This window comes from Echinops telfairi, unplaced genomic scaffold (genome assembly GCF_000313985.2).
Source record: "Echinops telfairi isolate 266 unplaced genomic scaffold, ASM31398v2 ScPeMD7_5;HRSCAF=22, whole genome shotgun sequence".
NCBI classification, from domain to species: Eukaryota; Metazoa; Chordata; class Mammalia; order Afrosoricida; family Tenrecidae; genus Echinops; species Echinops telfairi.
In genome coordinates, this window is record NW_022103901.1 from 12068627 (window position 1) to 12094460 (window position 25834).

Below are 25834 nucleotides of genomic sequence, written 5' to 3' on the forward strand. Positions count from 1 at the left end.
CAGAGCCGCTCCGCACCCCCGCCGCCTGCCGCGAGCCCCGAACCCCGAGCTCGAGGGCGACAGGGCAGCTCCGGTGAGTGCTAGACCGCGTGTGGGGGTGGCTGCCGGGAGGGGGGACCCCACCCAGCCAGGAGCCCGGAATTGGACCAGGGGAATAGATGGAGGTGGGGAGGTCCGAGGGAGGGGACAGCTGCCGAGCTGGAGCGGCCAGGTGACCCCAGCTCTTGCAGGATCCCCGGTCGGTCGGGTGCTGCGGGGAGAGGACTGGGCGGCTGATTTGGGGGCCCCGCCGCCCCTGGGACTTCTCCAGGGAAAGGGACGGAAATGCAGGTGGACGTCTGCGGGACGCCCTGTGGGGACTGCAGCGCTTCCTTCCCCTGTGCGCGCGCTTGTGTGTGTGTGTGTGTGTGTGTGTGTGTGTGTGTGTAGAGACAGAGACAGGACAGTGTTAGAAACAGACATGGGTGACGAAGGACTTGGGGAGAGCCAGCGGGGACACACACCCTTGCCCCAAGTGTTTAAATGAAGTCTAGAGGGGCAGACCCCCAAACTGACCCCCTGGACTTGTCTCAAACGCCTGCCCAGGGAAGCCATTCCCCTCTAGAGAGAAGCAGCTGGGGTGGGGGGTTGAACCACGGCCCTGTGGTTAGCAACCTTTCACTGACCTGACAGCACCTCAAACAGCGTAATGACCTCCCCCCCCCAAAAAACCCCACCCACAACCATGAAGCTGAAGAGTGGATCTGGACTCCCAGTGGCCCTGTAGGACACGCTGGAGCTGCCCCTGTGGATGTCTAAGGTTGTAAATCTCTTTCCCTTGGAGCTTCCAATTGCTGACCCTCTCTGCCACCTGAGCTCCGTCCACAAGCCCACTTTCCTCACGCTGAGCTCCTTGCTCTGTAAGGAAAACCAAGTCCCGTCTAGCTGGGGAACCAGGCTGGGCCACATGGTCCGACAGGAGCGCCTTCGGGTGGACAGGAGTCCAGTGCTGAGCAGCTCCCTCTGGAAAACGTGGCTTCCTGTAGGGCCAGCAGACCTCTCTGGAGTCTCAGGCTCCACACAGGCTGGCAGCCCTTCCTCCCTGGGACACAGGCTTCTGTCCCTGGAATGCTACCCTCACCAGCTCCTCCATATGCCTGTACCCCAATAGCCAGCAGCCAAACTGGCAGCCCTGCCACCCCAGCTTGGCGCTGCCTGCTGCCTACATTCTGTCCCACACTCCCTTCAACTCCACTCACCCACACACTAGCCAGCCTTCCAACCCTGACCCTGGAAGGAGGGCAGCCCTCCCATGCCCCACACAGGGACCCTGAGTTTGTCTTCCTGCCCCTCACAGTGCCCTTCCCACCCCCTTCCCTTGGGACAGCACTGAGCTCACTGCCCCACCAGGCAACGAGTCCCCTGAAGGTTGCTGCCTCACCTTTCCCTCTTGTCTCCTTGTCGGCAGGGATGCAGGCAGCCCAGGATCCAGGCATGGGCGTCTTTGGGGTGTAGCAAGCAGGGCAGAGGGATGGATGTCCACCACCATCGGGTTGATGATCTCATGACTTGCTTCTTAGGGTTTCTGAGGCTGTAAATCTTTACCAGAACCGACAGCTTCGTCCATCTCCCAAGGGGCAGCTGGTGGGTTGGAACTGCCCCGTCTTGTGGTTAGGAACCTGGTGCTAAGTGCCCTGCACCACCAGGGCTCCTTCTGAAGAGCAAGGGCCTGCTTTTCTACCCCTTTCACCCTCCGCATGCTGGAGGCTGCTTGCATCCTAATTGCAGGCTGAGATGGGGAGGAGGAGAGAGAGAGTGCATTTCCAAATGTCATGTTAACTCTTTGGCTCTGACCCACCGATGTGACAGCCAGAAGACTCTCAAAACGGGGCCTTTGCAGTGTCTAAAAACGCATGGGCGGTCAGCTTCTGGCCACAGAGGCAGGCGAGCTGAGCCGGCAAAGAGATGAGCAAAGCTCCCACGCTGGTGTTCCTAAAAGCAGCCTCCTATTGTTGGTGGAACCAGCTGAGGCCAGAACTGGTCCCCAGGGAGCCTGTGGACAAATGCCAGCTGTGTTCTGCAGCCTGGCGCGGAGAGAGAGCAAGCGGCAAAGGGGAGCCAACACCAGCACCTTCTCTTGTAGGGCCTTTCTAGATCAAGTTTGGGGCCCTCCTTCAACCCAGCCCAGCCCTGCCCCTCCAGCTACCCCCAGGGAGCCAGCCACACTGAGATTGGTGTGTAATTGCCTTAAATCAGCTTTCCCTGGGGCCCGTGTGAGCCGGAATCTAACCGCTAACACCTGATGCCAAGTGAGCGGCAAGGTGCCTTCGCCCTTGAAACACGTTCTGCAGATTAATTGGAGCGGGACCTAGGCTGGAGCCCACAAGCCCTCATTTGGATCAGTGGAGATTGGGGTTTAAATTCACAAATCTAGATCCAGCCCAGCCGCCCTTCGGATCTTTGGCCTGCCTTCTTGTCAAGCCCGATGTGAGACCCCACCCCACGCCCGGGGCCTCAGGGGATGTCTCCTGTGTCAGCTTCTACTGAACAGACACCCCATGTCAACTGGTGGACCAAACAAGAAGCTCACTGCCACTGAGTCAATCCGACTCACGGGAACCTGATAGGACAGGGTAGAACTGCCCCTGTGTGTTACTGAAGCCTTAAATCTTTCTAGGGAGTAGAAAGCCTCATCTTTCTCCTGAAGGTCGGCTGGTGGAGTTGAACTGCTCACTTTGCAACTAGCCGCCCAACGCATAACCCACGCCACCACCAGGGCTCCCTAATGCACCCACACATATCTGCCACCGTTTCCCTGTGTAACCCTCTGGGTCTCTATAAGCTACACACGAGTCCATTCCTTAAAATTCCAAAACCCATTCCTGACTCACAGAGACTCTAGGGCAGTGGTTCTCAACCTTCCTAAGGCCGCGACCCTTTCAGACAGGTCCTCATGTGGTGGGGACCCCCCAACCTTAAAATGATTTTCCTTGCTACTTCATCGCTATCATGTTGCTACTGTGATGAATCAGGTGACCCCTGTGAAAGGGTCGTTCGACCCCCAGAGGGGTCTCGACCCACAGGTTGAGAACCGGTGCCCCAGAGGACAGGGTCGAATTGCCCCTGTGGTTTTCTGAGACCAGCTCTTTAGGGAAGTGGAAAGCCTTGGCTTTCTCCCGTGGAGCGGCCGGTGGTTTCAAACTGCCAGCCTTGCGGGCAGCAACCTGACAAGCTCAAAGGCAGGTGTACCTGGTAGGATTCCGTTAGGCACTTTAGGTCAGTGTTTGAATGCCATCACCCCGGGAGTGACCCAGGAGCCACTCCTGAGCTTGGGAGCACCGCTGGGTGCTCTGAGGGTGTCTAGATTTGCAACCGGACCCTGCTTCCCTCTGAACAGCCCTCATGTTCTGGTTTAAGGGCATCTTGGAAACCAGAACCTTCCATCCTGACACTCCTACCCTTAGACTCCACAGCCCTTGGCAAGAGAGAAGGCTGTGTACAGCGCCCCTCTCCGGGCTGTGCCAGGTTACAGAGGCCATAGGATGCCCACGCCTGTCTCTCTGCTGTCCCAAGCCTGGCTCCCACCATGAGCGCCGAGCTCAACGTGCCCGTGGGCCCCTCCACACCTGCCTGCTCCGAGCCGGGCAACAAGGGCATGGATTACCGCGACTGGGTCCGCCGCAGCTACCTGGAACTGGTCACCTCCAACCACCACTCCGTGCAGGCCCTCTCCTGGAGGAAGCTCTACCTGAGCAGGGCCAAGCTGAAGGCCTCCAGTCGGACCTCCGCCCTGCTCTCGGGCTTCGCCATGGTGAGTGAGTGCAGCCATGCGCATGCTGAGAAACCCCGGGGCCCGTGCTCCATTCCCCACGCCCCAGAGTCCTCAGAAAGTCTGTCTTTCTGTCAGGCTCCACACGTGTTTGTCTTCCAGATCAGCACGCACCAGCTGTAGCAGTCACCGTAGCAAACTCAGAGTGACCCTGTAAGACCAAGATGAGCTTCCCCCGAAGGGTTTGAAAGCTGTCGTCCTTTTTAAAAAATCATTTTATTGGGGGCTCATACAGCTCTTATCACAATCCATCCATCCATCCGTTGTGTCAAGCACACGTGCATAGTTGTTGCCATCATCATTCTCAAAACACTTGCTTTCTCCTTGAGCCCTTGGTTCAGCTGAAAGCTGGCGTCTTTACGAGGGTGGATTGCTGCCTCTTTCTCCCTCAGACATCTGGGTTGGAAACACCTGCTCTTCAGTTCACGTGAGGCCAAAGCCCTAGGCTTCCACGCGTCCTTGGCCCAATGCCCCTGTTCAGAAAAAAGTCATGACTTCACGCTCTCCTGGCAATTAAGAATTGTTTACGCTTATCGCCCAACATCCAGGTTAAAAAAGTGCAGGTGTCGGCTTTTGCAGCCCCCTGGGTCACTCTGGGAGACACCCAGCCAAGCACATGAGGGCTCCAGCCAACCGGGGGTGCAGTGGTTATGCAGTTAGCTGCAATCTGCAAGGCCCGCAGTTTGAAACCACCAGCTGCTCCTTGGGAGGACGACGGAGTATCTGAGTTTTAACGAACCTCCCCTGAGTCCGTTCTGACTCAGAGCCGCCCTCTATTGAGTTTGGGAGGTTGTCGATCTCGAGGGGAGCAGACGGCCTCCTCGTTCCCTCGAGAAGCAGCTGGTGGGTTTGAATCATCGACCTTGTGGTGAGCAGCCCAAGGCTTGGCCAACAAGTGTCACCAGGGCTCCTTTAAGCACCTGCCAAAGAAAATCAAAATAACTCATTGCCATCAACTTGATTGGGGCTCACCACAGTCCCTAGGACAGAGAAGTGCCCCTGTGGGCATCTGAGGTTTTAAGACTGCTGGGCACCTTTAAACCACTTCTAAACTCAAAAAAATTCCAACTCGCTGCCATCTAGTTCACCCATGCCAACTCATAGCAAACCAGAAGGATGGGGCAGAACTGCCTCTGCAGGTTTCCGAGGCTACAACTCTACAGGAGTAGACAGCCTCACCTGTCTCTCGGAGTGGCTGGTGGTTTTGAACTGCTGTCAGCAGTTGTCTCTCTCAAAGACCTTGTCTTCCAAATACTAGCGTTTGCAGCCTAGGACGTGGTCTACGAATGAGCATGTGTGGGCTGGATGTAGGGAAGGGAGTCGTAGGGTGCCCTTGGTACCCCAACTCCTCCTAACCTCAGGTCCCCCAGAGCTGCCTGTCCTTGGCTCAGCAGTGTCCCACTTTCTGTTAAGAGTTCATCTCCTCCCCAGGGTGGCATACCTCCTCTGTCCCCATAGGCACGTCCATGGCATTTGGGGGGCCTTCCCCAGGTGACACAGTGCCCTCCCACAAAGACCCTGCCCACCTCACGTACACTGCAGGGTCGCCCAAACACCAGGCCTGGGTGAGTTGTCGGGGCCACACAGTGGGCCTATGCTGCTGGGTGAGTGGACAGGCCGCCAGAACTGTAAAAGCAGCCTGGTCAGTGTGGCAGCAGGGCATCTCAGCTCTGAGAGCCGCACTCCAATGGGGCAGGGGGGCCAAGATGTTAAAATGGAAGCAGGCCCCTTGCGGGCCTTGAGTTGCCGCAGTGCGTGGGTGGTACCCACAGCGAAGGTGCTCATCCGCCCACCGAAAGGCTGGAAGTTGGAGTCCAGCCCTGGGGAGGCTCAGAAGAAAGGCCCGTTGATCTCTTTCCAAACAAAATCAGCCATTGAAGCACAGTTCTTCTCTGAAGTACCAAGAGTCGCTACGACATTCCACTAGTTGGCATGCCGGGGCTGTTTCTGTGCCCAGCACCCAGCAGCGCATGTCTAATGGGAAGCTCATTTCTTCCGGCGAATCCGCCCTTCTCCTAACCCGGAGAGCCGGTGAGCAGAGGCTGCCATGCAGACATTACCCTGGAGAAGAGCTCTTTGCCTGCCCTTTTCTCTAGAGAGGTGGACCTCCTCTGCTTGCCTGGGAGCGCCTTGCTGCCTCCTCCTCCTCCTCTTCCTCCTCCTCCTCCTTCTCCTCTTGCTCCTCCTGCTGCTTACTCTTCTCTAGGAACCTCCTCCCACAGGGTCTGCGGCACTCTTTAATAATCAGAGTTAGACCTTGGCAGCCACAAGTTTATCCCAGGCCACAGGGTACACAGGGAGCCGGCCCCTCAGGCCTGGCTTTTGCCTCCAGCCAGTCATGAGGGAGGCTGTGCAGCTTGTGGTCTCCTAGGAACCGTCTACCCATCGTCTTTCTCCTCCACCATGTTCCCTTTCCCCCAAGACAGGAGATGAAGCCTGCCACGCTCTGGCTCAGAGCGGCTGGGGAAAGTTGGGAAGCCTGCATTCTTGTCGATTTTAAAAAACAAGGATGGATTGTTCCGATCCAGAGGGTAAACACTCGAAGAAAACCCATCCCCCACTCTCATCCAGTCGATCCCCCCTCACGGGGACCGAGGCTTCGTAAGTCTCTGTGGGGGGCCTCACTTTTCTCCCGAGGTGGGCTTGAACCCCCAATGCTGACCCGATAGGGCTGCCCGGCACCCATGCAGAGGCTAGAAAAGCCTTCCTCCTCTCTCAGCTTCCTTAGCTGGGCTGGTTCTCCCCTTAGGGGCCTGGGAGAAGGCCCTTGGAATGTCCTTGGGGAGTGAGCCCCAGGGTCCTTGCTGGGACCTGGCACCTGGTTGGGCCCTGTAGCAGCAAAGGCTGCATGGCAGACAGGGCGGGGCCCATGAGATCAGCAGGCTTCAGGTGCCCCCCACCCTGTGGGCTTTTTAGTCTCCATCTAAAGATACATGTATTTTTATTTCATTTTAAAGAAAGTATAACCCATGCCTATTGTCTTACAAAATGCAGCCCTGCTAAAAGGTTTGTAACAAAACCAAGCAGCCTCCAGCCCAGCCCACCCCCACTCCCTGCCACGAGGAGCTTCCGTGGCTGCTTCTGGCAGCTGCTCCCTGCCACTCAGTGCCGGCCGCAGACTGTGGTGGACACACGGCCAGGCCTGGCCGGGCCAGTGGTCATGGTCACTGACTCAGCCCTTTCTCCAGTCCCGCCCCCTTCCCACAGCTTTCTCCGCTCTATGAGCCAGCACCCATAGAGCCAGCACCCGCTCCTGTCACACTCCCTGCTCTGGGGAGGAGGGCTCTGGGAGAGTGCCACATGGTGGTGTGAGGCTGCTCTGCCCTGCCGGGGCCTGTGCTGTCCCCTCCCGGGTCTAGTTCCAAGTCTGGGGCCTTTAGCACCGCCTGCTTTTCTCTCTGAGAGGTCTGCGTTTACTCCGTACCCAAACAGCTGCTGACCGCAGTTTAAAAGGAAGAATCACAAAAGCACAAGGCCGTGGCTTTTCTCAGACCTGTCGGCTCGCTGAGGAAAGCGAGAGAAGGGGGAACGGGCTCTGGTGCTTAAAGACCCAACTCGTAACCCCCGAGGCCACGGGCTTCCTGGGATCTCTTTCAGACTCACTGCCACCTGGTCGATCCTGATTCAGCAGCTCTGTGCAACGGGTAGAACCCACCCCTGTGGGTTTCCCAGGCTGTGACTCTTGATGGGTGTAGAAAGCCTCATCTTTCTCCCGTGGAGCGGCAGGTGGTTTTGAACTGCTGCCCAGGTGGTGAGCAGCCACGATGCCACCAGGGCTCCTGGAGATGTTTTTAGTTAACCCTTAAAAAGGCAAATGAGAGATGTGTAAACAGCGGGCAGTGCCCCCCCCTGGCTGCAAAGCCCCATCCTGTGTCTTGGCAGGTGACACCCCCCGCCCCCCCCCATCCGACCCCTACAGCACCTATTAGTGTTTTTATTTTATTGGGGGCTCTTACAGTTCTTATAACATTCCATACATCTATTGCATCAAGCACCATTTGTACATATGTTGCCATCATCATTTTCAAAACACTTTCTTTCTACTTGAGCCCTTGGTATCAGCTCTTTTTCCCCCTCTCCCCCCCTCCCTCCCTTGTGACCCCTTGATAAATTATACATTATTATTTTCACAAGTGTTTTTACTTTTCTTTTTTAATGTCCTAACATAGCCACAACACACATTTTGCTATTTGAATCAGTATTCAGCGGACAGTTCTGGGGTTAGAATTCCATGCTTCCCATTTCCCAAATGGCTTACCCACCCCAACATATCCTCAGCCCCCGTTATGCCATCACGCCCCTCCCCGAGCCCCCAGGCAGCCACTCATCCACCTTCTGCCTCTGCGCCTCTCTGGATTCTGGCTGTGTCTGCTGGTGGGGGGGTCATTTGTGTCTCCCAAGTGTCCTGCGCCCCTGGGCGGGTCTGTGCTGACGGTGCCCCCCAACCCCCTTGCAGGTGGCCATGGTGGAGGTGCAGCTGGAGACGCAGTACCAGTATCCGCGGCCGCTGCTCATCGCCTTCAGCGCCTGCACCACGGTGCTGGTGGCCGTGCACCTGTTTGCCCTGCTCATCAGCACCTGCATCCTGCCCAACGTGGAAGCCGTGAGCAACATCCACAACCTCAACTCCATCAGCGAGTCCCCGCATGAGCGCATGCACCCCTACATCGAGCTGGCCTGGGGCTTCTCCACCGTGCTGGGCATCCTGCTCTTCCTGGCCGAGGTGGTGCTGCTCTGCTGGATCAAGTTCCTGCCGGTGGACTCGCGGCCCCAGCTGGGGCCCCCGCCCGGCCCTGGCGGCCACACGGGCTGGCAGGCCGCCCTGGTGTCCACCATCATCATGGTGCCCGTGGGCCTCATCTTCGTGGTTTTCACCATCCACTTCTACCGCTCGCTGGTGCGGCACAAAACGGAGCGCCACAACCGCGAGATCGAGGAGCTGCACAAGCTCAAGGTGCAGCTGGACGGGCACGAGCGCGGCCTGCAGGTGGTGTGAGGCCGCCAGGGGGCGCCGGACTGCGGGTGCCGAGGCCGCCAGGGGGCGCCGGGCCTCCCCCTCGGGCCGGACTGTGGGTGGGGAGGCCGCCAGGGGGCGCACATCCAAGCAGAACTGGCCTTCGTGGGGGCGGGGCTTCCAAATGCCCAGCATCCAAGAGGCTGTTAGACACTGCCAAGATAGTTCAAGACCAAAGTTTTGCTCCTGTCGTAATCCTTAGCCCTCTCCGGACAGCTCCCCCTCCGGCAATGGAAGCTCTTGGTGAAAGGAAACAATGGTGGGTGGCCTTCTCTTAACGTATTTCCTGGGTCCCATTTGCCCCAGGGCCAGAGTAGGCAGGTGGGGGTGTGGGGGAGGGGTGTGTGTGAGCTGTGGGAATGGGTCCCTTGGCAGGGTTGGGGTCCACCCAGGAAGGGCTCCAAGCATCGGCCAGTGGCCAAGGGGAGTCTTGCCTCAGAGACCCTGAGGTCCCAGGGGCAGGGAGCTTGATGGGGCCTCACGTCTGGTGGTTCCCCACTATTGTGCTAGACAGACTAGGGGAGGGGGCGCAGCATCCAGCTTGGCTTCATGCCCACCCTCAGCAGCCAGTCTGGCGTAGGGGTAGCGCAGCAGGGAGCTAGCCCAGGCCAGGTACATGGCCTCATTGTCCTGACGCCCCACCCTTCTGCAGGGAAGGGGGTGCCCCACAGGGTGCCTACCTCCCCTCCCGGGCCTCTAGGCCTGTCCAGTTTACACAGCTCTCCCCAGGGGCGTCTGGTGCCCCTAGGCCTATCCCTTCAGGAAAGCAGCTTATGCGGAGGCACAGGCTCTGTGTGGCCTCTGAAAGCCAGAGTGACGTTTCCCAAGCACCAGCTGTAAGGGACACCTTTTCTGGTTCTCAGTGGGTGCTGGACAGCTCCAGGGCCAGCCATCCAGAAGCCGCCTCACAGCCTAACATCCCTCCTGCAGGGCTCAGGCTGGCCTGGCTGGATCAGGGGACACTCTTGTGAGACCACAAACCCCACCTGTCCCTGAGACTTGGGGGTGGGCATTGTTGTGCTGACTGGGGCCCGGGGAAGAGTCCGGTGGCTTCGGCAGGACGCAGACCCATCCTCTGAAGACATCCACCTTCCGGGGACCTGCTAGCCCTCTCCTGCATGTATCCCCTTCCGGGAGCTTTGGGCAAAGGGCTATCAAGTTTTCATTTGTATTTGCTTTGCGAAAAAACTCCAGTGCCACTCCAAACAGGGGGCCTGGCAGGCCCTTTAGGGCCTGATAATGTTGCTCCCCTTCTGTGGCCTGAACTCTGCCGCTACTTGCATCCCTGGGCCACCTGCCCCCATCCCTCCCACCCCCGATAAATCTCTGCTGGGCCCTGCTACCCACATCCCTGGGCCACCTGACATACACACACTCTCTCCCCCCAGCTTTGCCTGGGCCCAGCCATTACACCTGAACCACACGGGGAGCTTCTGGCCTGGGGGCGTGTCAGGGTTCGACCAGGGGACCTGGTTGGTGGTACAACAGGTAGGGGAGACACAACAGCTGTCCTGTCACTCTGATGTGCACACTCCTTCCTGCTATTGCCTGGTCCTTCATCCAGGGGCCCAGGGCAGACTGTGGGGACAGCTAGCCAGCAGCGGGACAGGTAACAGAGTGATGGAAGAAAACCAGTGGCAGATTAGACCTTTGGCATCTAGAGGGTTAACCTGGCTCGGATGGGGGTCTGAAGGCAGTGGCCTTGTTAAGACCCATCCTGGTGCTTGTGAAGCCCACTACCAGTGGCACGCTATGCAGAGCCCCTTGACCACAGTTTTAAATGGCCAGTGTGTCTGCTGCTGGAACATCTTCTAGAAAGGCCCATCTGCTGAGGCGGAAGCCCGCCAGCCTGACCCCCTGGGAGTGATTTCCTGGCCCAGCCACCTCACTGTTTATGCATGGGCACCACATGGGTCGCCAAACCATTGTCCTGAATAAATAGCAGCCCTGAAAGGGTTAATGCCTCCCCCCTCTCTGTGGGTGGTGGTGGCCTTCTCTGGGGTAGAGAGGCAGGGTGCTCAGACTGATGCACCTCGAGACCCCCTGCCACGGGGGACAAAAGGGTCCTGCTCAGTGGAGTGCACCTCTCACTGCCCCTTTCCTCCCTGGGTGAGTGCGCGCCCTTCCCAGAAACTCAGGAAGGGGCAGCAGTGTGTGGCTGAGGCCCCTCCCCAAACTCAAATGGATGGGGCTGGAGGGATGGGGAGTCCAAAGGCTGCCCGGAGAGCCACAAAGCCCCAGGTCCTGTGCTGCCACCTCTAACCTCAGGTACCTGTGCAACCAGGGCCACCAGGCAGCAGGCACAGAGGCCACCTGCTCAGGAAGGCGGGCCATCTTTGTCACTCCAGGTATGTGGCCACTCTGCCTCCCCCAGTGCTCATGCCAGCAAGCCTACACCCCAAAGTGGGGGCAGTTTTCTTAAAGCAAGAAAGTCCCATCACCCCCCACCGCAAGGCCAGTGCCTCTGGGTCTTGGAGTGTCCCCGGGGCCCTGTTGAGAGCTCTCGCACCTCAATGTGGAAGCCTTGGGTTACAGCCGTCCCTCGGGGGGCCCCAGAAACACCTCACCAGGTCTCCCCGAACCCAACGACCCCTTTCCAGCTTGCTGTCTGCTGGCCTTCCTCAGACTGCTGTGGGGTGCCCAGGCCTAGCTAGGAGGAAACCCAGAAGGTGAAATGTCCCCACCTACTGATCCTGAGTGCTGGATCGGGCCTGCCCCAGTTCTGGTGTTCCCCCCGCCCCTATCCACCTCTCCCAGGGAGGGCTTGGGTTCAGATGGATCAGGGATGTCGGGTCAGGGTGGGCTTGCATTAAATTGCCCCACTCTGTGTGGGGGCTCCTAGCCTTGGGAAGAGGTTAAGCTGGCTGCCCCCAGCCCCCTCAGGCGTTGGCCCCGGCATGGCCCAAACTGCTCCATGTAGTTTGGGGCTCCCAGCACGAGCAGGGAGCAAGTGTGTGCATTTTATCTGGAGCTGCAGCTCATGACCCCCTGCCCCCAGCACCAAGAAAGTAAGCCACCGTGCAGGGTCCTGGGAGAGGCAGGAGCATGTATTGTGTTTTCCTGTTGCCCCTTCACCATAGGAGTTGCCGGGAGGGTGAGAGGGCGACTCCCCCACCCAACCCCTGCCCCAAGCTCAGCTCCCTCAAGATGATAGCCCGTAGAAGTGGCACTGGAGGCGGGCTCTCAAAACTCGTCCGTGGTGCTGGGGGCAGGGGGAGGTCCAGTGGATCTCCCTGCGAGCTGGGCCGGTCCCCCCCTCCCATCCCCCCACCCCCGAGTCCTGGCAAGTGGTGCTGGGCAGGAGGCTCACGTGGGCCTGCCCTGGAAGGAGAGGGCGATCCTCAGGAGCTCCTGGCCCAGCGCCTGCTGCCGCCCTCCGGGGCGGAACTCGGCCGACAGCTCCCTGAAGGTGGTGCAGACGCGGCGCGCCGTGATGTGTCGCCGGTGGATGGCATGCTGCCACTGATAGCGCGCTGGGCCAGAGAGCACCAGCAGGGAGCGGCGGGGCAGGGCGACGGCCACCTCCACGTCCTGGCACAGGGCGGACCTGCTGAAGGCGGCCAAGCCATCCACCAGGGGCTCCAGGGCGCCCGGGGGCGCCGGGCAGAGCAGCAGGCTGCCAGGTGCCTCGTAGGTCATGGAGAGCACGGTGGGGGAGAGTAAGTTGAGGCTGACCAGCCGCTCCCCCCACAGCCAGGCATCATCCAGGTGGGGGTCAATGGCCGAGCCCCACTCGGGGCAGTAGTCCAGGTTACACTGCTCCACAGGCCGGAAGTCCTCCAGGCCGGGGTAGAGGGCCATTCTCTGCACCAACTCCAGGCTGCAGCCGGGCAGGCCTCGGAAACCGGCGGCCTTCAGCTTCCGCTTCCGGAAGTTGACTTTGGGGCCATAGTCCTGGAGGGGGAAACAGAACAGAGGTGGGGAGGCGGGAGCCCCTGGGTGGAGGTGCCATGGGAGAGGGCTATCTCAGCCTGGCTTCCCAGGAAGCAGGGCGAGAAACAGAGAGGCTGGCTGGATCCAGGGAGTTTGCTCTGGGATGTGACCCCCACGTGTGGCAGAGGTGGGGCGGTATGGGTAGAGGGGTCAGGAGGGGAGGAAGCCGCTCCCCGGTGGCGGCGAGGAGCTGGTCACCCTGGAGCCCACTGAGGTTCCAGACCATGAGGGAGAACCGAGCTGGAGACCCCAGCGTTTCGATCACAGTGCACACAGCACCCCAGTGACGCCAGGGAGGCACGCTCCCCGGGGACAAGTCCACTCAGCGCCCGGGGCAGGCAGCACTCACCCCAAGACAGCATGTCGAAGGCTTAGGAAAGCATTGGGAAAAACAGGGTGGCTGTGGGGCCGGGACCTGGGCCCTGCGCTGTGGGGAAGGCCAGCACGGCTGAACTGGTGAATGGACAACTGACCGGCGCTGCAAACCTTTCCCCAACCCACAATCAAACATTCACAACGGCAAACGTCTGCGCGGACGGGTCACAGTGGCCGCCGGAGAGCAGATGTGGCCTAGGGCCCATCAACAGGTGAGTCGATGCACAGTGAAGCGGGGCAGACGAGAGCGTTTCTGGGCTCTGAAGAGGACTGGTTTGTTACCAGGAAAGAGGAGGGAGCCTGGGAGGCGCCACACGGAGTGGAAGAAGTCAGACACAGAGACTGCAGAGACGCCGAGCACTACACACGCAACGTCCGAGCGAGCCAATCTGAGGAGACACGCAGTACATTAGTGGTTGCCTACGGCTTGGGCGAGAGGGGACAGGGTCCCAGGTTCCTCTGCGGGGCGATGGAATGTTCCGGAACTAGACAGCACATTGTGTCAGGATTAAAAATCACAAGCACACACCAAAGGGGGGAGTTCTACAGACTGCGAGCAAGAGAGAGACTATCAGGGAGGAGCCTTGTACAAGGGTCCTCAGAACCTGTGGACTGAGAGAGCCGGGCATCTTGAGAATTTGGCAACGTCTGCATCCTTCCAGGTGACACCTGAGCTGCCCAGGGGTGCTGGGCGAGTTGGCTCCTGTAAGCTCCCGCCTGCCAGGCAGGGGCAGCAGCAGAGAGCCTGCCTCTGTGAGGACGGTGGGAGAGGCGGGTCAGCTTGAACCCCGACCCTGCAGTGCTAGGACAGGCAGGGGAGTGAGGAACAGGGCAGGACCCTGGTGAGCGCAGGAGGCTCTGTTCCAGGGGACAGCTGCCCAGGCTCAGGACGGGCTCTGCAGGCAGACAGACAGACTGGAAGTGAGGACGGGAAGACTCTGGTGTCAGGGCTGAGCTGGGTGGACGACTGGCGGGGTTCTCAGAGCTGGGGCCCACTGTGGGGTCTGGGGGAGGTGAGCCCGCTGGAGGGGCCTGGGCTGAACACAGACGGCGCTCAGAGCTGTAACTCAGCTCACCGAGGGAGGGAGCCTAGAGACGAGGAGGGGTCCAGGGACGTAGCCTGGGGACATGCCACCCGAGGTGGTCAGGAGACGGGGCAGTTGTCCAGAGGGGGTGTTTCCAGAAGGAAGGCGTGACCCACCGCATCGGGGTGCTGCTCAAAGCAACAGGGAGACCCTGAGATGGGACGGGGGCTCGGCTGGGGGTGGGCAGGGCTGTTCTTGAGCAGGTGACGAGGAAGCAGGGAAAGTAGGGCTCAACAACTCCTTCGGGGAACCCTGCTGTGGAGAGGAACAAGCCGAGGCTCTCTATACAGTGGGCCGCGTGAACCTCGCAGGGGGCACTGAGGAGCGGGGTCAGGACCCTGCAGGAGGTCGGGGCAGAGGGCCTCCAGAACACAGAACAGGCCATGGGACATGCGCTGCTCTATGCTCAGTGGCACATGGCCAGCCGCAGAGTGACAAGAGAGTGGCCTGGGAGGTCCAGTGTGACGGTGGAGAGCCTGGGCCAGTTCCACTCGGTGAGCCTCGCTGGGGGCTTGTCATGGGCTCTGTGCTGTGAGCAGGTGCAGGGTGGGCAGGTGGGCTTCACCAGGGCTGTACTTAAGCAAAGGGCCGGCGGGCGAGGGCATCTGGAGGCCAGTGACCGTGACAGAAAACACTGGGCAGGGAAGGTAAGTGGGCAGGGCGGGGTGGGATGGGTAGGCCACGGGTGCTGGCAGGTCGATGGTGGCAGGTACCAAGGAGAGAGTGAGGGAAGAGGGGGAGCTGCCCCTTGGGAGAGGAGGCCCAGGGTCCCCGAGACCAGAGTAGGAGCGAGAACTTGCAAGAGGAGATGTCAGGCTGATGGAGGGAGGCTGGGGGCTGAAGGCATTGGGCAGGGTCTGGGGTGGCATCACCACCCCTAAGCCAGCCAAGCAGTGGGGCAGAAAGCAGGGAGCGGGGCCATGCTGCCTTTGCGCACGGCCCCCACTTTGTCTCGCTGTGCCCACTAATGACCCTGGGGGATCTGGGGGTGGGGGGACCCCGAGTGGGCTGGTCAGAGAGATGGCAAAAGGTGGACGCAAAGGGTCTTTGAGAAGAGGAGGCGTCTACAGAGACTCGGGCCAGCCCACCTGCTTCCTCCGTCCCGACTGCGACAGCTTCCAGGGGTCACGGTCCATCAGACGCACCAACTCGGCCTCTTCTTCCGGGGTCACGAAGTCTTCTATCAGCATGACTCCGGGGAAGGGGAAGGCCCAGCATTCGAAGTCGGACTCCTCGGCGCCCAGCGCCCAGCCGGTCAGGGGACAGTAAATGAAGCGGTCGGGGTTCTGCCAAGGAAAGACAGGGGGGGGCTGGAGCCACCAATGCCCACTGAAGCTTCCCTGTTGGGAGCAGCCCCTGCCTGCGGCCTCCCCACAGTGGAGGTTCCTCCCAGGGACTAGTCTTCTCTACCCTTAGGGACTCCTGCCTCTGCTCGCCAACCGTCTGCAGAGCGAGGGAGCCCGGGCCTGGGAGTCACCCTGGAAGGCAGCTGGAGTTTGCAGGCCCACCCTAGAGACACAAGGCTGGGGTTTCTCTTCAAAACTGAGCACTGTGAAGAGTCAACAGCAGCTACGGCAGTCAGGACCCGCCGCAGGCTCCAAGCCAACGCCAAGTTCATCACGCGCAGCCCCAACAATGCTGAGGCCAGACCTGGCCTTTCCTGCCCTATGCAGCCGGCCTCTGACGGCAGTGTGCCCAGGGCTCCCGGTGGGGGGACTTGCATGACGGTGCCACAGCTAAGAGCCCTGGTGGTACAGTTAAATATTGCGCTGCTAACCGCAAGGCCAGTGGTTCTAACCCACCAGCCCGCTCTAAGGGAGAAAGACGAGGCTGTCTGTTCCCGTCAAGATTTGCAGTCCCAGAAACCCTAGGGAGGCCGGTTCCCCTTGGCTTTTTAGGGTCTGAGTCTGAAAGGCTCCATGGTAGTGGGCTTGGTTTGGCTTCAGGTGCCAGTCTACACGAGGGTTAGTCCTCTCTGCCCCGTTAATTCGGCTTCCTCCCCATTCTTGATTCATGAAAAGATGACCGCTGGCCCCTTAAGTCTCTTCCCCATCCTAGCCTCGCCTCAGCATCTGCTTCTAGCAACACCCGAATGGACCAGTCACTGGCTTCTCCTCCCACGTCTGTGCACACCCAAACTCTCCAGGGTCTAGATGCCTCCACCCCAGTTTCTCACGGGCTGGCCAGGTCTGTCACCTCTGGAAGGGGCCAGTGGAGAGCCCCTCTCTCCCAAGAAGCCGTTCCCTGGGGTCTCGCCCTCCCCAGCAGGAGTAAATGCCCAGGGGACCCAGGATCATGCCCCACTCACCCCAGCCAGTAGACCCAAGGGCTGAGCAGCAGGCCTTACTGCTTCAGCTCAGGGCTCCTTCCCCACACACCCCGCCCCTCCTTGACTGCTCCGCCTCACTCCTTGCTCTTCCTCTGTTCAAATCCAGTAGCTTCCCAGTACAACAGCTCCTCATCGCTGCCACTCACGGCCCGCCTTCCACCTCCCCGTCTTCGCCCCAAAGTCAGGCCGGCAACATACCCATCATCCCTGCCCTGTCTCCTTCCCAGCCCCAACCAACCCCTCCTTCCTGCCTACTTCCCCCACTCACAGCGGACCCACCATCCTCACCTCCAGACATGTCTCTAGCATCTCCTCTCAGGGCTCCCTGCCCTCAGTCTCTCACATCGTCAGCCCAGACCAGGCACCACACTGCCACCGACTGCCTCCGTAAAGTCTTTTGTAAGCCCTTAGCTTCTAGTATACTTATCTCTTCCGATTTGCTTAACTACAGCCTAGGGAATGTTTACTGGATCCTGTGCAGGATCGTGTTGAATCCAGGGGACACCAGGAGGTAGGGCCCGGATGGCCCTCCATTTGGGGCTCCAGCCAGAGCTCTCCCAGCCCACCCTGTGGAGCCCATCAGAGCCCTGCCCTGGCTCCCTGTGGCCTGGCTTCTCTTCCCGGACTAAGCCCGAGGGGGATGGGGGGGCATGACTTCAGCTCAGATACCTTTGGAAATCTGGTCTGTTAGCTATTATCTCCTGGGCCACTCACGCTGGGCAGCTTGCTCTCCTCCTTCCCACCATCCCAGTTGGCATCCCAGTGGCCCAAGCATCCAGGGTTTCTGGCCTGATTGGTTTCGGGGGCCCAGCTTGTCTACCTTGAACCTGCTTTCCAGCCAATCTGCTTTCTAGAATTTACCTCTGATTCTTAGGGAGCTCTCCAAGGCTCTGAAAACATGGCTGGCTTGCTCCACGGACACACGGGGTGGGGGTCTTCCTTGGGCAGACCCCATGGCCTTCTCCAGCCTGAGTAGCGCCCCATGTTCCGACCACGCGCACTTGCCCCAGGCTCCAGCCGACGCAACTCTCCCCGGCCCTGATGGTGCTCCAACCAGCTAAAATACTCGCTGGCCCAGCCCCAGGGTCTGGGCTCATTTTCACTAGCTCCAGGAATAGCCTCCCTGCCTGTGTCTGCCCGCCAACTGGGGATCCCTTTGCCCCGGCCTTCCACATTCTCGGTGGTCTCCCCGGAGGCTCAGCACCAAGAAAGACAAGGAGGGGCGCTGGCTGACTCCCCCAGGTCCGGGCGTGGGCTGGAGACCTGATGACACCCGGCGGGGACGACCTCCTCAGAGCCCTCCAGCCCTCCTGCAACAACCCAGGGCTCCTGACACTTTGCTTGCGGCCAGTCTCCGGGTCAACCGGGCCTCAGTTTCCCCCCCTTGTAGAATGGGGCTTATGGGCGCGGTCCCTCCGCCAGCTCTTACTTGCGGAGGGAGCTGCCAGGGCGGGTCACCACCGCGCTGCCGCTCGCAGATCAGGCAGGTTCGGATGCCCTTGCAACCGCATTCCTGAAGGACCTCGGGCACCTCCGCCACCGCCGCCGCCGCCATAACCCTACCCGGGCAGCCAGGACGCAGGCGCGGAGGCCGCGAGGGCTGCCGGGAGTTGTAGTCCGCGCGGGAGGCCAGCCGTCCACTTCCTTCCGGTCGTCGCAGCCGACGGGCGCGCCGGGAGGCGCGTAGTGGGCTCGGCTGCCCGCGGGCGCAGTAGCGGGCTCCGCGAGCGCCGAGGCTGTTGTTGGCCCGTTGGGCCCGCCTGCTCGCCATGGCGCCCCTCTCGTCTCAGCTGCTGATTCAGCGGGGCCGCCCCAAGAGCGACCGGCTTGGGAGGATCCGGAGCCTGGAGTAAGTAGGGCCGGGTCGGGGCCGAGGCTGTGTCCGGGGGCCCGGGACCGCACCGCCGCCACCAGGGCTGTTCGGGCCGGGGTCGCCAGGAAAGGATGCCGTCGCCCCGCGCCTTCCTCTGGGGGTTGCCGGGTGCGCGTGCCCTCGGAGCCCCGAGTGCCTGGGCGGCTGGGGAGAACTGGAAGTGCTGGGAGTTTGTGGGGAGCTCGGGAGGGTCGCGTAGAGCACCGTGGAGGGAGCCTTGTTTGGCCGAGCCCTCGGCGGGAGGAGCCCCGGGGCGGGCCGGAATGCGGTTGGATGGCTTAACCGCTAGGTCAGTGGTTTGAACCCACTCGCTTTTCCGTGGGACGGGGGCGGCGAGATGAGGCTTTCTGGCCCTTTAAAGTGTTAACAGTCTCGCTCGGTGAGTCGGAATCGGCTCGATGACCGAGTCTGGCTTTTTGGTTAGGTGGGGAGAAGGCCTGTCCACCCTGCCTTGTCCCTTGAGCCTTCCACGACCCTCTTCCTCCTCTTCTTCCCCAGCCTGTCAGGGCTGCAGCTGCGCCCCGAGCACCTGGACCCCAAGCTCCTGTGCCGCCTCACATTGCTGCAGGAGCTGGACCTGTCCGACAACCAGCTGGACACGCTGCCCGCCAGCCTGGGCCTGCCCCACCTGCGCACCCTCCACTGCGCCAACAACCAGCTGGGGGATGTCACAATCTTGGGCCAGTTCCCCCTGCTTGAGGAGCTCAGCCTGGAGGGAAACCCCTTCCTGACAGTGCGTGGCCCCAGTCAGGCCGGGACTCTGTTGGGCTCAGATGGGCAGCCCTGGGGCCAGGAGTTGGGGGGGGCCTCCTCTGAGCCCCTGCCCACTCTGTTGTCCCCCAGGTCAGCGACCACCTGAAGATCTCCTTCCTGCTGCCCAAGCTCCGGAAGGTGAATGGCAAGGAGGTGTCCTCAACCTCCCAGTTGGAGAGCCTGAGCAGGGAGCTAGCCAGCCGGGTAAGGCAGCAAGAGCCCTGGAGGAGGGCAGGACCCTGACCCACAGGGGCCCTGAGGGCCTGCAGCTAACAATGTTGTGCTAAGCGCCCCTGTGAAGGTGGTCACAAGAGACTGTCCTCTGAGGTGGCAGGACAAGCTGAGTGATGCTGCCCCTTCTGCCAGGCTTGACTCGGGTGCAGTCCTGGATCCTAGGGTCCTTCCTGGGAGCCCAGGCGCCTCCAGGCTGTGCCACCTGCTGATCAGAGAGGCTTCCAGAGGTGGTGTTGAGCTGGAGACACTTGTCTGGGGCTGGTGTTGCTACCCTGTTTGCCGGGGCACCCAGGGAGGCAGCTGTGGACTGCACTTGCATCTGGGCCCTCTTGTCCCAGGTCAGCGCTTACTGGGAGAAGTTCGTGGCCACCCTGAGCCCAGAGGAGGAGCCCGAGAAGGCCAGGGCGGAGTTTGTGAGGTCGGCCATCCGGGAGGTGCGCTACGGACCGGAGTCCCTCAGCGAGTTCACACAGTGGCGGGTCAGTCCTCACCCCGAGGGGTTGACCCTCCCAGTGACTTGCTGAGCCCTGGGAAGGTCTGGTTGGTGAGGGGCCGGGTTCTGGGGAGGCACACAGAGCTAGGCCCAGCTTGCAGGTTGCCCGGCCCCACCCAGGTGCGGATGATCTCTGAGGAGCTGGTGACCTCCCGTGGGATCCCGGTGCCCAAGGCAGACAGCCCCAAGAGGCCTGTGGGAACCAGAGCTGCCCAGGAAACCAAGGTGAGTCTGGTCTGGCTCCCACCCCCTGGTGCTCCAAGGCCAGCCACCTCCCTCCACCCTGCCTGCCAAGTGATGGGAGGGAGGGTGGGGTCCAGCCCTGGGCAGACAGGCCCCCCGACGCAAGGCCCTTACCCTGCCCCTATCACCTCCACAGGCCAGACTGGGATCCTCGAAACGACAGGACAGTGCCCCCCTCAGCAGTCCCTGTCCCACCAAGCGTGCCCGCACCTCCCCGTTGGCTGAGATGGAGAGCAACCCCAGGGGCACTGGTGACAAGCAGGTAACCTGGCAGGCCAGCAGGGAGCGGGGGTGCAGGGTGCCAGGCCTGGGCTGGCTGTGACCCCTGTACCCCCCCCCCCCAAGCCTGCCGTGAAGCTGGAGCCCCTGCATTTCCTGCAGTGCCACAGCAGGAACAACAGCCCCCGGGACCTGGAGACCCAGCTGTGGGCCTGTGCCTTCGAGCCGGCCTGGGACGAGGGTGTGTGCTCCAGGAAGGGGGGTGGGGAATGGGACAGGCAGGCCTTCTGGAGAGCCAGTTGCAGGCTGGGCCTGGAGGGGGGTGCCTGAGGGGGAAGGGCTAATGAGCCGTGTCACTCGGCTGACCGCCTCCCACCAGGGACCTCCAGGGACACGTCCCAGACCGTGGCAACTTGTGGTGGGGAGGCTGTGTGCGTGATCGACTGCCAGACAGGCATTGTGCTCCACAAGTACAAGGTGCCGGGCGAGGTGAGCCCTCCCCCCTCCCGGCCACCCCCCTCCCCCACCACCATCACTGCCTCGGTGACACCCCCCCGCCCCCTGCCACAGGAGTTCTTCTCAGTGGCCTGGACAGCCCTGACGGCCGTCACACAGTTGGGCCACAAGAAGCGCTGGAACGTGCTGGCTGCAGCAGGCCTGCGGGGCCTGGTGCGGCTGCTAGACGTGCGAGCCGGCTTCTGCTGCGGGGTCATCCGGGCCCACAAGAAGGCCATCGCCACCCTCTGCTTCAGCCCCACCCACGAGACCCACCTCTTCAGTAAGGGCTCTCCCTGGGTCCCCTGTGGTGGTCCCCGAGCCCCCTGACTTGTCAACAGGCTGGGGTGGGCGGGCAGTGTCCGGCTCCAGCCTTGTAGGAAGTGACTTGGCCTTCACGGCCAGTCCCTGGGCTCCAACCCCCAGCCTGTTCTGCCACCTCAGTGATGGCCCGAGTCTGCTGGGGTGGGGGGGGCAACCCCCCTGGCCCTGCAGGGTGTGAGCGGAGGCCCGGCCAGAAATGGCAGCGTGGGGCCGGCCTGTTCTCAGGGTGGCTAGAAGGTGGGACTGGGGGTCTTAAGTCTGGTGTCAGGCGGGGTTCCTGCTTTGATGTTTGGCCTCAGACAAGCTCTGGCCTTGGGCTGCAGCCTCATTCCCGCCCTCACGCCCTCCTCAGCAGCCTCCTATGACAAGCGGATCATCTTGTGGGACATCGGGATACCCACTGATGATTTCGAGTTCCAGGCCAGGTGACGTGCTGGGTTGGGGGCTGAAGGGTGGTGCTGCCAGCGTCGGGGGACAGAGGGCTCATGGGCTCCTGCTGCCCCTCATCCTCCCCTGCAGCCAGCTGCTGACACTGGACAGCACCTCCATCCCGCTGCGGCTCTGCCCGGTGGCCTCCTGCCCTGATACCTACCTGCTGGCCGGCTGTGAGGGAGGCTGCTGCTGTTGGGACGTGCAGCTGGAACGGCCTCAGAAGAGGAGGTGAGGCGGGCAGGGGGGCCGAGGTGGGAGCCCCGCCCCCGAGCCGGGCACTGCCACACAGAATGGCTCTGCCACAGGGGGGTGCTCCAGCTGCCAGCCCCCCCGGGACTGTGTGCTTGCATCTGGCAGAAAGCAGTCCCTCATCTGGGCCAGCAGCAGGGGGCGGGCTGGCCAGGCCTCTCTGAGCTGATTGCGACACCAGGAGGAAGTGGGCTTCCCACAGCTGTGACGGGGTTGTGCGACTCGCCCTGTGCCAGCTTCAAGGGCAGCAAGTGTGAGGGGGACCTGTCAGGTTGAGGCCCCCGGGCCCTGATGCAGTCCTTGGCATGGAGCCTCTGCCTGTGTGGGGCACCAGCCTAGTCCAGTTGCCTAGCAAAGTCTGCTGCCCACAGGGCCTGCGAGGTGGAATTCACCTTCCCAGAGGGCTCGGAAGCTTCTGGACGGAGAGTGGATGGACTGGCCTTTGTGAACGAGGATGTTGTGGGTGAGTGAGCCAGGCCTCTGCACCCTACGGGGCCAGGGAGGCCCCAGAGGGAAGCAGGCTGGGGCTGGCCCTGGCTCAGCGCTCGGCTCTCCCCACAGCCTCCAAGGGGAGCTGCCTGGGCACCATCTGCTTGTGGAGCTGGAGTCAGACGTGGGCAGGCCGGGGCCGCCAGGCATCCGTGCCAGTGGTTGTCCTGGCTCGGCTGCAGTGGTCATCCACTGAGCTGGCTTATTTCTCTCTCAGCACCTGTCCTGGTAAGCCCCTGAGCCCTGCCCTGCTGCCTTCCTCTGGGCATCAACTTGTGTGTCCCGGTAATCCCCTAGACCCCTTTTGGCCTTGCCTTTCCCTGGGCATCAGCCTCTATGTCCCGGCAGGTGAGGGAATCGTGCTCTGTGGGGACGAGGAGGGCAATGTGTGGATCTATGATGTCCAGCAACTCCTAAGCCAGCGGCCCCCACAGCAGGCAGCCCCGCAGGCCCCCACACAGGTACCTTATGTCCAGCTCGAAGTCCCCCTCCCCCCACGTGTCAGGCAGCCTGGCCTCAGGGCAACAGAAGCTAAGCCCCTTCCTGTTGCCTCCCTCCAGATCCTCAAGTGGCCTCAGCCCTGGGCCCTCGAGCAGATGGTGACCAAGACCATGGTGAACACAGTGGTGGCCAGCCCCTCCCTCACCTACCTCACGGCACTGACGGATTCCAACATCGTTGCCATCTGGAAACGGCAGTAGTGCTGGCAGTGCAGCCTCAGCTCTGCCCCTGGCCTGGGGACAGAGGTCTTGTTTTTAATGAGTGTTTTTTATTAAAAGTTCTATCAACAGATGGTGGCATAGTGGTTACTCATTGGGTTGTGGTTCGAGTGGTCTGCAGTTCAAAACCACCAGCCACTCCACAGGAGAAAGGACTTTCTACTCCCATAAAGCTAGTCTTGGAAACTCACTCACCGGAGTCGCTGAGTGGGTGTTGGTCCGGTGGCAGTGAGTGAGATGAAAGGGAGCGAGAGTGCGGTGGTTGACTGTTCTTGCTGCCGCCACCCCCACCCCCCACCCCCGCCATATGTCTACAGGCCCCCTGCTGCCCCATCGTGGTAGCCCCCCAGGGTCTGGTCCAGAATGAGTTTATCTCTGCCAGCTTCTCAAGACAGAAGTCCAGCTTTGTGCTTGCCTCATCCCCCACCCCCACCCTCACCCCCTCCCAGTCTTTGAAATGTAGCCCTCAGAGACTGGAGCAGGTCCCAAATGCCCCAGACCCTTTGCTTCCCTGGGAGAGGGAATACCCAGCACACCCAGGTGTCTGCCAGATTTATTAGGGTTAAAAGAGCCTATGTACAGGGGACATGTGTGTCGGGAGGGGCTCCTGGGGTAGCTTCACGAGGATACAAAGGTGTCCTCTCTGCTGGGAACCCCGAGAGAAGAGAGAAGTGCCGGGGGGTGCGGCCCACAGCTTCCTTCAGACCACTACTCGATCCCTTCCTGCTTGTCTTTGATGGCCACCTGCAGGGGGAGGGATGGAAAAAGCCAGCACGCTTAGCTGAATGGCTGGAGGTGCGCTTAGCTGAATGGCTGGAGGTGCGGAGACCTGGGAAATGAAAGCCTAGTCCCCTGGTCGGCCCCTGAGGAGCGCAGCCAGGCACCAAACCCACCCGCCCTTGGGGCTGGTCCCATCATCCAATCAGCTGCCTGCCGTGGAGTCCAGTGAAGCAGCTTCTCGAGCCAGCTTTTCCCGGGGCCTGGAGGAAGAGTTGACTAGCCAGGGCCCTTGCCCCCTAAAAGCTGAGCCTGCACAGATGCCCCTGCCACGGGCCTCCTGAACTTTGGGACAAAGGACCTGGGATAAGCTCCTGCCAGCGACCAATACTCTGTAAACAGTGGACCTGACCACTCCTTGAAGCGACCTGGAAGGTGGTCCCTGGGGCATCAGGAGGACTTGAGTGAGCACGTGTGTGCATCCCCACTTAGGGGCGCCCTCAGATCAGTCCAAGCTTCCTAGTGGCTACTGTCAGCGGTCCTGGGGCTTCACTGGGAAGCGCTTGTCCCTCACCCGGAAGCGCTCTTCCAACAGGGATAGCTCGCTGATGAGGTCAGTGATGGCATTGGTGAAGGCTTCCTGCGGGCTGTAGTCCGGTGTGGTCTGCACCCGGATGATGATCTTGTGCTCCAGAGGGTGGGGGACTTTGTAGCCAGCAAACAGCACCTGGGGGTCCTTCAACAGCTGGCTGAAACAGGAGGGAGGCTGTGTCTAGTACCCTATAACCTGGGCCAGGAGCTCGCCTGTCAGGCCAGGCCTCTGGGGACTGGCCCTGGAGGTCCCCTGCTCTTGACTTGTCCTAATACCTCTCAGGTGCAACAAGTGCTTGGGACGAAGATATACCATCTGAGTCCCTGCTTCCCCCCACCCCCGTCCCCCTAAGCTGGAATAACAGGGCTTCGAACAACTTTTCCAAGGGGAATTGGGGACCCTGCACTGCCCCTAAAAAGACCCTCCTAATGTGGTAACACCAGTCACACCCCTGACCACCTGGCCAGGACATCACTGCTGTAAACCACTGTCCCCCAACCTCGGTCAGGCTCAACTCTCAGGCTCCCCTCCCTTCCTGCAGAAGGCCACGTGGCTGGCTGTCCCTGGAGGCATCGTCACAAATGGAGGGTGTGGGCACCTAACCTCAACCACTGCTCCTCATTCCCCTGCACACATGGGCAGGTTCCCAGGAAACTGGCTTGTGAACACACACAGGTCCTATTTTCTCAGAGCCCGGAAGAGCGTCCTGCAGAGCTTGCACTTGGCCAGAAAAAACTTACGACTTAATGATGTTTCCCAGCGTGTGGTCTTCTTTGTTGATGGTAAACAAGCAGGCATTGGGAACCTTGGTGTCCTTGTTAATAGTGATCCTAGGGAGAAAGAGCAGTGTGAGGGGCAGCTCTCCCCCTCCTCTCCCCAAGTCCCGCCTCCTGGGAACCTGATGTTTCAGGTGATCACTATTGTAAAAGTCAAGGACTTTGGAGTCCATGCTTGGATAGACACACAGGCTAAACCGATGTGGGAGGGAGAGTGGGGCCCACCATGACTACACACACATCTGCCTGTGTGTTATCTGCGAGCGGCAAAGATACCCATGAAGGGGGTGGAGCATACAGACGGCAAAGCTGTGAGAACTTCTTAGACCAAAAAAGGGGGAAACAAAATGCAAAACCATAAGGGAACCTAGGCGTATTGGTCGGACAGACCACAAGGAAGCTCTGAAACCATGGCCCTTAGTCATCCTGCAGGTCTGCAACTGACCCCCCCCCAATGTTAGAACAAACAACCATTTAATACCCAAAGGGCTGTGCTCATGCAAGGCCAGAGTTGATACAGGAGGGAAGTGCACAGCTCACACAGGGATGGGACGGTGGATCAACTGAAACCACACGTGTCTGAACTATAGAGCAGCGGTGCTCCACCTTCCTCATGCCGAGACCTTTCAGGCAGCTCCTCGTGTGGTGGTGACCCCCCAACCGTAAAACAGTTTTCGTTGCT

At 60.8% G+C, this 25834-nt stretch overlaps 4 protein-coding genes across 6 annotated transcripts in view; 2 read left to right on the forward strand and 2 right to left on the reverse strand.

Annotated features, from left to right (window-relative positions):
* Nucleotides 1-8: 8 nt before the first annotated feature.
* Nucleotides 9-10778, forward strand: ORAI2 (ORAI calcium release-activated calcium modulator 2). Of its 3 annotated transcripts, none has more exons than XM_045284336.1 (3): nucleotides 9-73; nucleotides 3397-3790; nucleotides 8265-10778. In XM_045284336.1, the coding sequence occupies exons 2-3, from the start codon at nucleotides 3566-3568 to the stop codon at nucleotides 8802-8804; spliced, it is 765 nt and encodes a 254-aa protein (XP_045140271.1). In that variant the 5' UTR covers nucleotides 9-73; nucleotides 3397-3565; the 3' UTR covers nucleotides 8805-10778. The 3 variants fall into 3 exon arrangements, with proteins under 3 accessions (XP_045140271.1, XP_004705675.1, XP_045140275.1); XM_004705618.3 differs by having other exon boundaries at nucleotides 15-73; nucleotides 3553-3790; XM_045284340.1 differs by having other exon boundaries at nucleotides 21-73; nucleotides 3505-3790.
* Nucleotides 10779-12093: 1315 nt separating this feature from the next.
* Nucleotides 12094-18099, reverse strand: ALKBH4 (alkB homolog 4, lysine demethylase). Its single transcript, XM_004705619.2, has 3 exons — nucleotides 17974-18099; nucleotides 15304-15501; nucleotides 12094-12716 (listed from the first exon to the last, which is right to left on the reverse strand). The coding sequence occupies exons 1-3, from the start codon at nucleotides 18097-18099 to the stop codon at nucleotides 12129-12131; spliced, it is 912 nt and encodes a 303-aa protein (XP_004705676.1). The 3' UTR covers nucleotides 12094-12128.
* Nucleotides 18100-18279: 180 nt separating this feature from the next.
* LRWD1 (leucine rich repeats and WD repeat domain containing 1) lies at nucleotides 18280-23140 on the forward strand. The gene is made up of 15 exons (XM_045285739.1): nucleotides 18280-18393; nucleotides 18916-19150; nucleotides 19261-19374; nucleotides 19743-19883; nucleotides 20018-20122; nucleotides 20277-20402; nucleotides 20486-20600; nucleotides 20739-20848; nucleotides 20930-21137; nucleotides 21531-21603; nucleotides 21698-21838; nucleotides 22231-22322; nucleotides 22421-22576; nucleotides 22697-22809; nucleotides 22909-23140. Exons 1-15 carry the CDS (start codon nucleotides 18314-18316, stop codon nucleotides 23047-23049), a joined length of 1950 nt encoding a protein of 649 aa, XP_045141674.1. The 5' UTR covers nucleotides 18280-18313; the 3' UTR covers nucleotides 23050-23140.
* Nucleotides 23141-23608: 468 nt separating this feature from the next.
* Nucleotides 23609-25834, reverse strand: part of POLR2J (RNA polymerase II subunit J) — a 4031-nt gene continuing 1805 nt past the window's right edge. The window contains exons 2-4 of the mRNA XM_004705620.2: nucleotides 25117-25206; nucleotides 24359-24533; nucleotides 23609-23811 (exon numbers count right to left, since the gene is read on the reverse strand). Of these exons, the coding sequence (XP_004705677.1) occupies nucleotides 23776-23811; nucleotides 24359-24533; nucleotides 25117-25206 (301 nt within the window). The 3' untranslated portion in view covers nucleotides 23609-23775. The remainder of the gene's footprint in view (nucleotides 23812-24358; nucleotides 24534-25116; nucleotides 25207-25834) is intronic.

Coding starts and splice junctions, on each gene's coding strand:
- ALKBH4 (XM_004705619.2), bottom strand. CDS start 18,099: ATGGCGGCGGCGGCGGTGGCGGAGGTGCCCGAGGTCCTTCAGGAATGC. Junction 15,502..17,973: donor CCTGGCAGCTCCCTCCGCAA/GTAAGAGCTGGC, acceptor TTTCCTTGGCAG/AACCCCGACCGCTTCATTTA. Junction 12,717..15,303: donor AGTCGGGACGGAGGAAGCAG/GTGGGCTGGCCC, acceptor TTCCCCCTCCAG/GACTATGGCCCCAAAGTCAA.
- ORAI2 (XM_045284336.1), top strand. CDS start 3,566: ATGAGCGCCGAGCTCAACGTGCCCGTGGGCCCCTCCACACCTGCCTGC. Junction 3,791..8,264: donor TGCTCTCGGGCTTCGCCATG/GTGAGTGAGTGC, acceptor ACCCCCTTGCAG/GTGGCCATGGTGGAGGTGCA.
- LRWD1 (XM_045285739.1), top strand. CDS start 18,314: ATGGCGCCCCTCTCGTCTCAGCTGCTGATTCAGCGGGGCCGCCCCAAG. Junction 20,123..20,276: donor GAGCTGCCCAGGAAACCAAG/GTGAGTCTGGTC, acceptor TCACCTCCACAG/GCCAGACTGGGATCCTCGAA. Junction 22,810..22,908: donor CCCCGCAGGCCCCCACACAG/GTACCTTATGTC, acceptor GCCTCCCTCCAG/ATCCTCAAGTGGCCTCAGCC.